This window comes from Corticium candelabrum, chromosome 9, assembly GCF_963422355.1.
Source record: "Corticium candelabrum chromosome 9, ooCorCand1.1, whole genome shotgun sequence".
NCBI classification, from domain to species: domain Eukaryota; kingdom Metazoa; phylum Porifera; class Homoscleromorpha; order Homosclerophorida; family Plakinidae; genus Corticium; species Corticium candelabrum.
Genome location: NC_085093.1, coordinates 2,587,503 through 2,600,002, shown reverse-complemented (window position 1 = coordinate 2,600,002; position 12,500 = coordinate 2,587,503). Strand labels below are relative to the sequence as shown.

Here is a 12,500-nt window from a genome sequence, read left to right as displayed (position 1 = left end):
CGCTAATCGACTATATATACATACGGTCGGTCACTCGGTCGGTCGGTCGGTCATCGAACGATTACTATACCTTCAGCCCGGAAATCTCGGGTAACAACTTGAAATTTATGGAATCAAAATTGTCATTTCTCGGTGAACTGACAGGTTCGTTACTTAGGCGACAGAAGTGCCACTGCGTGACCGCAGTATTATGGTGTCGTTGCAATTGGCACGCGTTAATTGAAACCACGCATACGTCACGCAGACGTCAGTGTGACTGTAATAACAACAGATATCCCATGACTGACTTGGCTACACTCGATATCGATAGAGCGAAACCCAGGCATGAAAAAGATATTCTCGTGGCATGCATGTGCATGGGGATCGTAAATTCGAAGTCGCACCGCGGTCACATCCTGGCGAGATTTCACTTGGGGATGGACTCCTCGACAGGAGACCGTCTAGATACCAAAGCGTGCGTTTGCACTGTGGTATGGAAAGTAGTCTTCATGCTCGGTTTCGTGGCGATCGGCCTGGCAGTTTTGGCGTGATTGATGTTACAGACAGACAGACAGATCACACTCGCGTCAAAGGAGGCCGTTCCCAACGCGACGCGACGCGATGGGTTGGATAGGATTTGTTCCTATTCCAGAAGCGGCCGACGCGAGACGCGACGAGACGCGACGTGTGATCTTTTGTATATTGTGAACCAAGCTTTAGGCTGCATGGCTATTAACACGTGACAGCTATAACCGCGTGACGTAAATTCAAAAAAAGTTAGAGCCGCGAAAACTTTATGTAATAACTCCCGCGAATGGTCTCAGATAGTGAAAAATTTTGCACAACAATTTTCTTTTCAACTCGACAAATTTACCACAGACCTAAGTGGTTGTCGTCACTCTCGCAACTAACTTATTGGATTCGGAGTTTGTTCAACAGTTGTAGAAATAGACGGCTATAGTGACGCCCGGAGTCATATTCATAACTAGCCCACCATCCCGTTCTCCGCTCGAGTGAATTAATTAATTATCGTTGTATGCACACACACAGACACAGACAGACAGACAGACAGACTTTATGTCCTTATAATCTCATAAAACTTGAAATCTGTATGGACTGGTAATTAGCCTTTATTTGCTATTTATTGTACCATAGTTCATGTTTGAAAATATACTACCACTGACAGACAGACAGACAGACAGACAGACAGACAGAGAGACAGACAGAGAGACAGACAGACAGACACACGTATTCTCGCATAGCCAGACCATCTTCGCCTACATCCTTCCGGCAATCTCGCCGGAAGGATGTAGGCGAAGATGGTCTGGCTACGCAAGACTACTGTATCAGGGAGCGCGGTAGCACTCCCTATGTAGGGATGCGAAGAATCTAAAATGGCCGCTTATACAAAAGTATCCGAACCGGATCTCTCAGAACTCATTACAGAGATCTCGGACCCACGTAGCGCTCAACTTCAAACGTTCCTAATGGTAGCCAGACTACTGATACTAAGCACCTCAAAAGCCAGCTATCGGCAAGTAAAAAACCCAATCTAGTCTTTCACATTTCACATTTCACATTTCACTTTTGTCAGCCAGGCTAGCGCCTCACTTGAAGCAGCTACAACGACAAGAGTCACACCAAACCATTCGCTCTTGTCCGAGGAATTGCACTGACCCAACAGCTAGAAATGTGAGAAGTCCACCCAGTATCATGTCAACAGACCTGCCAACTCTCCCACATTGAGCGGGAGACTCCCGCATTTGGGACCCTTCTCCTGCCTACCCGCATTTGGCATCAAATCTCTCGCATTCTGACCATTGGTGGGCGTGCCTGTTCTGTGTAACCATACACTTACCCTTAATAATTAACAAAGTTACTGATCATGTGATCTGGATATCAATGTCTATGTGCAGCCCCTCTCTCCATCTGGCTCTTTCATACATACTTGGTCACAATCAGAGTCTCCGGGTCACAATATTGACATAGAAGGAGGAGTCGGTCAGGCAAACTGTCCGGAAGTGGAAAGGGGGAGGGGCTAGCCATCCTAGACTACCAAGGAGTTGTCTAGAGTTATCTAAGAAAGCCACAAAACAATAGAATCTAGAACATCCCAACTAGCAGCGAGAATGTACATACCTCGTTCTTATATTTAGCCTAGACTTTAATTAATATATTTACTAACGGGCAGTAGTACGTACAAGTTCTGTGTCTATTTTGTTGCACTTTGCTTATTCTTAGTACTATTTATGTATTATTTAACACTTATTACAAAATAAAATTTATTGATATTAATGCTATTGTAGGCGTGTCAAAAAATTGTTAGACTCCTGCATTCTCCCGCATTTTTTCTTGCAAACTCACGCGTTTTGATTCAGCTAGGTTGGCAGGTCTGTCAGTCAACTGCTGCTACGCAATTCTAGACACGCTTCCATAACGCCATGTTATTCCGGTCACGTGTGTAGATAGCCTACATTTTTTAGCACATACATTTGTACGTGTATGTTTTCCCAACAACAACCAGGGCGAGGTGTGTAGCTGTACCTGACTTGTAACATTTTGCTTGTTCCACAGTGTTTCTGCATAGCGGTTCTGCAGTCTGTCAGCTTGAATTTTGGATGTGCGTGGCTGAGCGGCCGTGGTGTTGTTGCAAAGATCACTAGTGTCGTCTTCAACAGAAATTTGGTGTTTGACGGGAATTTGCGAAGGAGAACGTGCATTGTCCATGACCCCGTCTGTTTGTCGGACAAAGCGGTTAGACGGATAGCTGTGTAAATACGGTACAGTGCACAGTAGGCGACGTCTAGCTAGAGAAGCCGCACAAACAACAAGACGCCTAGAGAAGCTGCACAAAGAACGAGACTTTTACATTCTTGTGAGCTGGAAAATCGGTGGTGAGCTGCTTGTTTGGTCTCCATTTGTAACTTAAGTTTCCCAACAACAAACAGAACAATGATCACACCCGTTACTTCATCACGTAAGGCGAAGATTGCCAGCCGGCCTAGCGTCGAGGCTCTCCGACTTGTAACATTTGGCTTGTTCCATCATTTGGAAACAACTACATTTGTAACATGCATTTAGAAACAACGCCTAGCTAATCTAGCTGCATTTGTAACGTTCCCACAACTAATTTTGTTTTGGCTCTGGTACCTATGCCACGCCTAAAACCGGCCATAGTTAGGACCTCAAAAGCTGCACAAACAATCACCTGCACAAAGAACCGACGAGGAAAGGTTGTAAAAAATAGAAGCGAGGCCCTATGGGAGGTTGGCTGACGGACTGCGTAGCTACCCGTTGTACATGGTAGCAGCCAGTCACGTGACTTACCTCAAGCTCGACCTGTGACCATTTCAATAATGCTTCTTATTTATTACCCACATCATACCATTCTGTCATATGATTTTGTCATAGCGCGACTAATTTATCTTCAAGGTGCATACTGGCAGAGGGTTTGCACTTCAAGTGCTTCTTCATTTATTGATGCAATGAATGTTGTTCAGATACCACACTCTCAGATGGGATGATTTTAAATGGCCGCTCATACAAATGTATCCAAAGACGTGCTATCCAGATTTTTTAAAAAAATAAAAAAAATAATTTTGAGAAAATGATGGGTATGTAGGGATGAGTATGTACTTAATCATGCTCCTCTCCTACATCACAATCTTTTTACCTAGATTAGTTAAAACGCAGCAGTCATGTGTGACACTCACAGTACTGGATTGTGATGTAGGAGATGAGCATGACTCAGTACATACATACTCAATACATACCCATCATTTTCTCAAAATGGTTTTTGATTTTTATGTTGCATATAAATCTCCAACACCACGCCCATGCACGTGCACATGCACACAAACACAAAGCTACACCGTAACTTACAAGACAATAGAACAGGAAATCCACAACATTGACATGACCAATTCTGACACGCCGCACCCAAGGACGATTCCCTTCTTTACACGGTTCATCTTACACACATGAACCAGGAAGTCCAGAGCAGACAACGCGACGGCTGCTATCAGGGACACTGAACCACAAGCGATGCCAAGATAGCAAAAAGGCTTGCTAAGATCGTAATCCCTGTACCAATATCTATTGACGTAGACGTTGGCAACGACGGAGACTACGATGACACCAAATACCTAGACACACAAATAAGCTAGTCCCACGCACATGCAACTGTCGTCACTAATAACGTGCACGCGTGTCTGGTCAGCTTGGACATGGCGTGACGCGTGACGCCAGTGCACTGGCGGATGTGAGAGAAGCATGTGCTCACCAAACTAGCCATTCGAAGTAAGACTCGAATTCCAACCCACTTGTGACTTTCCGTACACATTTCACTCGAGCAATTGCTAGAGGATTGGGTACACAACCAGTGGCGCAGTTCGGTAATGACGTCACCAGTTAGTCACGTGTCAATGTTCAACATTTTCGCAGCTGGTCCTCTAGAAATATATAAATATGAATAATAGTGTTTTCACATTATCGTTGTTAAACAATAGGCAAAACATTTTACTGCTCCAATTAATGCAGTTTAGCTGTCAAGAGTTTCAGACTTTGGGGGTACAAGGCTCTACATACACTCCTTTAGTGTTCTTAATACACTTGTGTAACAATGTTAGCTTCTTGTAAACTTGTTAAATTCACGACATGCTATAACATAGACTGTCTCTCACTAGGTCGTTCACTTCCTTTCACATCTGGCAGTTCGTTAACAATCAACCCAGATCATGGATCTGCAGATCACCTAAAAGAATGGTGAGAATGATTCATTTCCATTAGAAACAAATAAGTTACTGTGTTTATCAATGACACACTGTGGTATTCTAGGTATGAATCTGTTGAATTCCAACGACATCACCTTCAATCCATTACCACCCAGCAGACATACAGTAAGAAGAGAAATAGTTGCATTTATATAGTAAGATATGTATACAGCTAGCATTGCTTTTCGTTATTAAGTTAATACACCCACAAAACTATTGAGTCAAATCAAAGATGAAAATCTTGGCCATGGAGACAAGGTTTATGAGATATTTTATTCTTCAACTGCCTAAATTCTAGACTTTGTTTCTTAGTCGGACTATTTCAATGTGCAAGCAACTGTACTGTTTTTCAAGAAAGATAATGCTTAGTCTATACATTTATCAGTATTTATTAAGTGATAGAGTATATCGAATCTATTTCACAGGCTTGCCCACTGGAAGACCAGAATTTCAAAGTGGTTGACATAGGGAATGGACAATACCGGTGTGAGAAACTCGACACAACATTTGATTCATTTAAATGGCAATATTGCTTGCAGGTCAGATTGTACATTCATCTATACAAATACTAAAGACTCGTGTGTGTGTTTGTGCATGTGCCTCTGTTCTCCTTTTTACAGTGTCTCTAAGTTGAGCAAGTGACCCTGGCTGATCTGAGGATCCCCCCAAAAGCAGAAAGATGACCTTGAGACACTCCCATTGAAAATGAAAGTCACCAGGGTTTTCTTTTGCCCAAGTCAATTTGTCTCTAGGATTAAACTCTGCCACTCTTCTTCGCTTAGCTCCTCTTATGGTGGAACATGTCGCCTGATCTCCTACAACACACTGGTGAGTCATGCCATCAATATTGAGTCTTCTTTGAAAGTCATCCAAAATTGTAACATTGTTGTCAATGTACCTGCTGTCAATGTCCATGAGAGGCATGGGATAAAGAACTGATTTGTTGGTCTTCTGTCCATGTCTAGGATTGCTGCTTTTGAGGAGGCCATTGCAACTTCTGAAGTAATGGACAAGCAGGTTTTTCACATAACGTCTAGCTGCATGAATAAAGTACTCATCATCTTCATCAGTCGGCAGTAGGTCTTGGTGGTTTAGAGATGATCTACGACATTGTGGTATACCAGCTATACTCAATAATTCCTCAGAAGGGAGATTCATCACTTTAGTTGCCAGACGACTTGTGAAGTTCCAAGATTCATGGTGCCTGCCCTGTCTCTCATGCAGTACGTGTTTGTAAAAATTTATGTTGTCGTAGGCAACTATCCATGTTCCATGTTGGATGGCATTGCTTGACGCAATTGCATCAGCTGTTTGTTCTACCAAACGCAGAATTTCATAATATGACAATGATACACCTATGTGATTCAAGCCTGTAATGACCTGCTTACTAGTTCCTCGAGCAAGCAACATGAGTCCCACAAGAGTTTGAAATCCATTTACATGAGGGCTGTCCTTCTTTGCCAAAACACAAAGAGCAGAAAGGCTATGAACGTCTTTGACTGTCATAGATGGGAAAGTAGTGTGTTCCGGATCTGTGATATATTGACCAATAGAAAATAACAGTGTCGTTAGGTGAGGAGCTGTCTCCATGAGTAGGTCTTTTACTGTTTCAAATTTAAATTGGTGAACTGATCTTCGGTCTGATGGATTGAGTGGACCAGTTGACAATATTCCTTTAGTCTGTCGAAGTGTCACAAGTTCAGCATCTAGCGTATCCCGCACTCCATCCCAATTAACAGATTGTGCTTGTTCAAGATGCCTTTGTAATTGACATAGTTCTTGCTGCTTCATCTGAGCTACAAGGTTGCCCTCATCTAGATCTTTCCGTAGTGATGACACTTGAAGGCAGCTCAGATGCAACTGACTCTGTAAATCCAAGATCTCCTTCTCAGACTGTTGTCTAGCTTCATGTAACTGTTGTTTTAGCCAGCTTTGCTCGTCTTGTGTGTTTTTGATAATATTTTGCACGTGTATCTGATGGTCTGTAAACTGCATTTCGTTTTGTTGAGCTAATTCACGAAGTTGTCTCTCCAGGTTCAGTCGCTGTTGCCTCTCACTTTCCAGCTCGTCCGTTTGCTGCCGTATTTTCTCCAAGAGGTCGACTACATTAATGTTTGTGCTAGGAAGTCCAGAAGAACACGGTCTCTTAGAAGAGTCATGTGCTGTGTCGTCGTTCACACGCTTCCTTTTCAGGCCGAAATATTTGTAGACACTGTTTCCTTGGTGCTTTGTCTTCTTTCTTTGTACTCTCCCCCCAAAGACATATCTGACCACCTTTCCGACGTCAGCTTCGAGTAGAGGAGGCTTCTGGTGTGATTGCAATAGTTTACTTACTTCTGCCTGGACGTCGTTTGTCAACGAACCTTCAGACTGCGTGCCGATCTCATAATGATTTTCAAACCTGCGTAAGTTGTACGTTTGAGATCTCAATGCTTAGTGACGGATTCGATCAGTGCGTCTAGAATAATAATTACCATTCGTGAAGTAAAGCTGTAGCGACACCAACGGACTGCTCTTTGGTCTGCATGGTCAATAGCACCCTACACTGGGAATGATCACCGACTGAACACTGTACACTAGAGTGGAGAGATCTCTAGGCTGCTCGACTGAAGTAACAACTAGCATGCGTGGTCGTTAGCTACCTAGTAAAGAATGGAATGTATTGACGCCCCGTTTCTTTGAAAACCTTTTGTTTTGCAGTAAGAACGGAATGTTTTGACGCCTCGTTTCCTTGAAAACCTGTTGTTTTGCAGTAGACTAGACACTGTATGGCCTAGCAACAGGCACGGCATACGTATTTACACTGTAGAAGAATTGGATACCACTTACTAACAAATCACGATATTATGATACAAGCAGCGACCACTAAACGGATCCCGGGATCCGTTTATGTAACCCTGTCTGTTAGAAGGTAGGACCTCTTCAACGTTAATTGCACCGGAAGAAGGCAGTCTGAAACCAGTCTCTCCACGGCAAGGATTGACTATCCGGGGAATGACGAAGGCGGGGAGAGACTGGCTCGAGTCTATCGTGATGGTGCTCGTCGGTTCTGCAGTGCCATTCTCTTCAGTCGATGATCTTCCCGGATTGTCGTTGCCTTCCCACGTCCAGATGGTTTTTCATAATCGTTGCTGCCATGGGAAAGCCGTTGCAGGCACTGATGAACCGAATTCCTGGAGCGGCGGACAAAAGCTGCGATCTGACGCCCAGAATGGCCAACTGAGTGAAGGGCTTCAATTTTCCCTCGCGTTTTTGGACTCAACTGTTTGCCTCGAGGCATCGCTGCAACTCGTGAAATATCGCACGAAACAAGACTCTGCAACTGCGTGAAGCTGAACGTTCAGGCTAACTTATCGCCTAAGTTTGGCGGTCTCAAGGGCAGCGGTTTTAGTGCAGCTGACATTTTGGCAGTAGCAGTTTGAGATATTGCTACGTAAAACGTGGACCGGAAGTGGCATGTCAATGTTCTTTTGTTGCTATAACTTTTTTAGTTTTTGTCTTAGCAGGAATTTTTTCTAATTAATTAGTGTCGCATGATTTTTGAATACGTTGAAGTTTGTTTATTGATTAAAATGGCAAAACAATTCAAATTGTGAGGACATGCGCGAAATCAATGCGCAAAAACAGATGATTCACCTTTTTTCATAATGTTGATAAGAGGACCCACAAAATTGCTTTCACTCTCTACTACAGAGCATTCTTAGATTGTATGCCAAGAATGAGCATCCAAGAGCGATGAACGTGTACAAAGACAAGAAAAGTAGGAATGGCCGTCTTCCTTCTTCAAAGCAAACTAGATGCGCAGTAGGTAGTAGGTACAGCTGCAGTCTTGAACACAAGCTATGTTACATACTAACAATGGCGCAATCCATGAAAAAAGAAATTCGAAAAACATTTGGTTTTGGTAAAGAAAAATTCAATGACAAAGTTAGACTAGACACAAAAATGCCAGGTGTCCCTATAATTTTGTCCAAGTCTGTATATATATACCTACAGAGTTCCAAAAAAATGTCGTCGTCTTTCATTTGCTTCTACAAATGTCTTAGCAAGTTGTTGAAAGTCTAGTTGATCAGTTCTTTCCTTGTGGCAGTGAAGTAGAAGAAGATGATTCAACCTCTCCTGTGTCATAGATGATCTAGGTAAGTCTTTATCCTCCGCAGAACTGAAAATGTTCTCTCTGCAGTTGAGGTGGTCACTGGTATTGTAAGGAACAAATTTAGAAACCTGTGTATTTCGGAGCAGAGTGCTGTAGCACCGGGTGTTTCCTTCATGGCTTGGCAAACTGTGCGGATATTTGTCACTTTCTTCAATGGTAATTCGGAAAATATCACCATACCGTTGGATAATGTCTGATAGCATCTTGAGGTGGGTATCCAACCTTCCCATGTCAAAATCTCCCTGATATAGATCTCGGAAGTGTTGACTCACAGTAAAGGGTTCCCTATTTGATGCAGACAACACCATTTGTTCCATATCTACTACTACAGAAGAGTCCTGTTGGGCAAAACGCCTCGCAATCTCAACACTTCAATACACTGAAACGCCTCAACTTCGTCATCCAGTCTGCGAGGAATTTTACGCTGCCTTGGCAAAACAGGATCATCTGTTAGGCTTTGGACATCTCCTGCAACCCGGTCATAGAATTCGCTAAAACAAGTATTCGTTCTCTTGTTCGTCAAGTAATCCTTGGTTATTAGAGCTGCTTGTTTGGCTTCTTGAATTGTTGTATCCCGTCCTTGCAGAGTCCTGGAGAGTTGCTCAGTTGGATCGAATACTAATTGACACAACCTTAAACCGAAATAGACGTTGAAAGTCTGTAGTTGCTTGGCAAGACCACCAGCTTTAACTGCGTACTCATCTCTACCGGTTTCGTTGATTTGCTCCAGTACTGTGGAAAGAGTGCTGTAGTTAGCCAATACAGCACTTATCGAGGAACTCCGAACTGTCCATGGTGTTGGACAAAGAGACCTTAGGTCATTGCCTCAGGAGAGAGCTGTGATTTGACAGTATGAAAGAAACTATACCGTTTTGGAGAATACTTGATTATCTTGACCACCTCTATGACCAATTGCAGAGTGTCACGAACTATTGTACAGATACGAGCGGTGTCTTGCAAGCAAAGATTCAAGCAGTGTGCAAGGTAGTGCACATGAAGTGCTTTGGCTGTTTATTCTGTATCCAAGCAGCGACTCCACGGAGACGCCCAGACATGTTGGCAGCACCGTATACGCTTGCCTTCTACATTGATCAAGTGGGAGTACACAGCGGATGAGAACGTCTTTCAAACTACTAGTCAACGTCTCAGCATCGGTTTTTGGAACTTCCATCAGCCCGACTGGCTCTTCTAGAATGTCATAGTCATCATTAACCCATCTGATGGCTACGCACATTTGCTCGTAAAATGATATGTCTGTTGTTTCGTCAGCAAGAACAGAAAACCATGGGACTCACCGAATTTCTGACAAGAGGCTCCGGAGCAGGCTCAGCGCCATAAGCTGTATTTGCTTATTAACTATCTCTGGAGACATTAAGCACACAAAGAAGTCTAGGAGTCATATACTGACCCCACAAACCCTCATAGCTACACCACAGAGGCACAGTGAAAAACATGTAAAACAATTTCAGATCTAGAAATTCTTCACCCCCAATGGGTTGACATCTAAAATCAAAATGTGTGCCTGTTGTGGTCAACAAATCAGTTTCTGCTCTCAGCCTTTCATGCTCATGCCAGAGAAGTAAAACCCATAGTACGCGTGCATGAGCATGCATACAATCAAGTACAGTCCACATAGACCACACATCCAGACACTCAAGTGTGTTGTAAGAAAGAATCCTGAGAGCATACTCTAGCCAATAAACACATCCAGAGTATCATCAACTGAATCGCTTGCCTCCAAAAATGCTCTACGCCTCTGTACACTTACTCCAAAAAATGAGTAGACACTAAGTCATACAGTCAAGTTAAAAAGGGAAATAAACATTTTGTCAGCTGAAATTTGACTTCGCTTGAGAAGCAGCAGTATTACTTCGAAATGCTAGAAAACCTACAGCAGCCTGAGCACAAAATAAATCACGTCAACTCATAAGGTTAATTAATTGATATTCGATTCAATCTACTCTTATTAAAATATTAATAGTAACTTGACAATCAATTGTTTTGATCAATCACTACATACTGTTTCACTTTCTAAACTAAGCTCCGCAGTCATCTATCTGTTGTTTTTATGATTAACTCGTGTGTGTGTGTGTGTGTGTGTGTGTGTGTGTGTGTGTGTGTGTGTGTGTGTGTGTGTGTGTGTGTGTGTGTGTGTGTGTGTTGGTGTGTGAGTGTTGGTGTGTGTGTGTTGGCGTGTGTGTGTTGGTGTGTGTGTGTGTGTGTGTGTGTGTGTGTGTGTGTGTGTGTGTGTGTGTGTGTGTGTGTGTGTGTTGGTGTGTGTTGTGTGTGTGTGTGTGTGTGTGTGTGTGTGTGTGTGTGTGTGTGTGTGTGTGTGTGTGTGCGTGTGTGTGTACGTTGTGTGTGTGTGTGTGTGTGTGTGTGTGTGTGTGTGTGTGTGTGTGTGTGTGTATGTTGGTGTGTGTGTGTGTGTGTGTGTGTGTGTGTGTGTGTGTGTGTGTGTGTGTGTGTGTGTATGTTGGTGTGTGTGTGTGTGTGTGTGTGTGTGTGTGTGTGTGTGTGTGTGTGTGTGTGTGTGTATGTATGGTGTGTGTGTGTGTGTGTGTGTGTGTGTGTGTGTGTGTGTGTGTGTGTGTGTGTGTGTGTGTGTAGAGTTGATGTTTGTGATCTTACCCATAAAGGAATAGAAAGTAAACTAAAAGCTAGGGTTGTCTGCCCCAATCTCTTGTACTCATCCGGAAGGTCATTTCCAAGTCCCTCGTTCCACAGCTTCCTCCTGCAACACACAACACCATCTTAGTACTTCTACGTATCAGACATGACAACACAATTAACACATGACAATACAATAATACATGGCAACACAATTAATATACATTGAGATGACTCAACTAGCACAAAAAGTCTAGCTACTGTAAATGTTCATGATCGACCACAATTTTGCTTTGATCGGACATACCTACATGATTGGTTAAGGCGTAATAAGCTGATCAAGAGCACATTGTTCAACAAACAATTTATTTCATCTTGCCTGCTGCTTCCGTCAGCAGTCTGGACTTTGCTTCGCTGCTTCCTTACCGTCTATTGCTATAGATTTAGCTTGCTCATCTCTTGATCAGTTCATGTCATTACTGTAACCTTCAGTTACCTTTTAATCGTTTATATCATTAGTCTAACCCGTCCGGTCGTCATCATGATCAATGCAATAGAAAAAAAGCAAACAAGCGAAATTTTATGTTTACATTTTGATAGCAATTAAATACAGTAGTGAATACGATGTAACAAATAAAGAAATTGAACAAAATGTCGATGTCAATAATTACAAGAAATTTTGTGAAATCAAATACAAATGAATGCCCAAAATTTAAAACGTCAGGTCAACGTATTTTGCTAGAGCACGATGTCAGACCAAAAACTTTGCCTTATATTCCACTCTGCTACAGTACAACCTCGATTATCTGGACATCTCCGGAGACAGGCTAGAAGTCCGAATAATCAAGTGTCCAGATAATCAAAAAAGTTGATAGATATCAACATATTTTTCCTCCACTGTAAGACCACACTCTCACATTCTGTTTCCACACTTACTGTACATTCATGTCACTAGAAGAGTCATCAACAGTTGCCTATTTATT

General features: G+C 42.7%; 2 protein-coding genes across 2 annotated transcripts in view; both read right to left on the bottom strand.

Moving 5' to 3' along the window:
* The window catches only part of LOC134185014 (uncharacterized), a 7,692-nt gene extending 3,331 nt beyond the window's left edge, over positions 1-4,361 (bottom strand). The window contains exons 1-2 of the mRNA XM_062652796.1: positions 4,262-4,361; positions 3,862-4,124 (exon numbers count right to left, since the gene is read on the bottom strand). Of these exons, the coding sequence (XP_062508780.1) occupies positions 3,862-4,124; positions 4,262-4,321 (323 nt within the window). The 5' untranslated portion in view covers positions 4,322-4,361. The remainder of the gene's footprint in view (positions 1-3,861; positions 4,125-4,261) is intronic.
* A 6,191-nt stretch (positions 4,362-10,552) lies between these two features.
* The window catches only part of LOC134184459 (uncharacterized), a 6,607-nt gene continuing 4,659 nt past the window's right edge, over positions 10,553-12,500 (bottom strand). Inside the window, exons 3-4 of the mRNA XM_062652158.1 lie at positions 11,539-11,641; positions 10,553-10,805 (exon numbers count right to left, since the gene is read on the bottom strand). Of these exons, the coding sequence (XP_062508142.1) occupies positions 10,737-10,805; positions 11,539-11,641 (172 nt within the window). The 3' untranslated portion in view covers positions 10,553-10,736. The remainder of the gene's footprint in view (positions 10,806-11,538; positions 11,642-12,500) is intronic.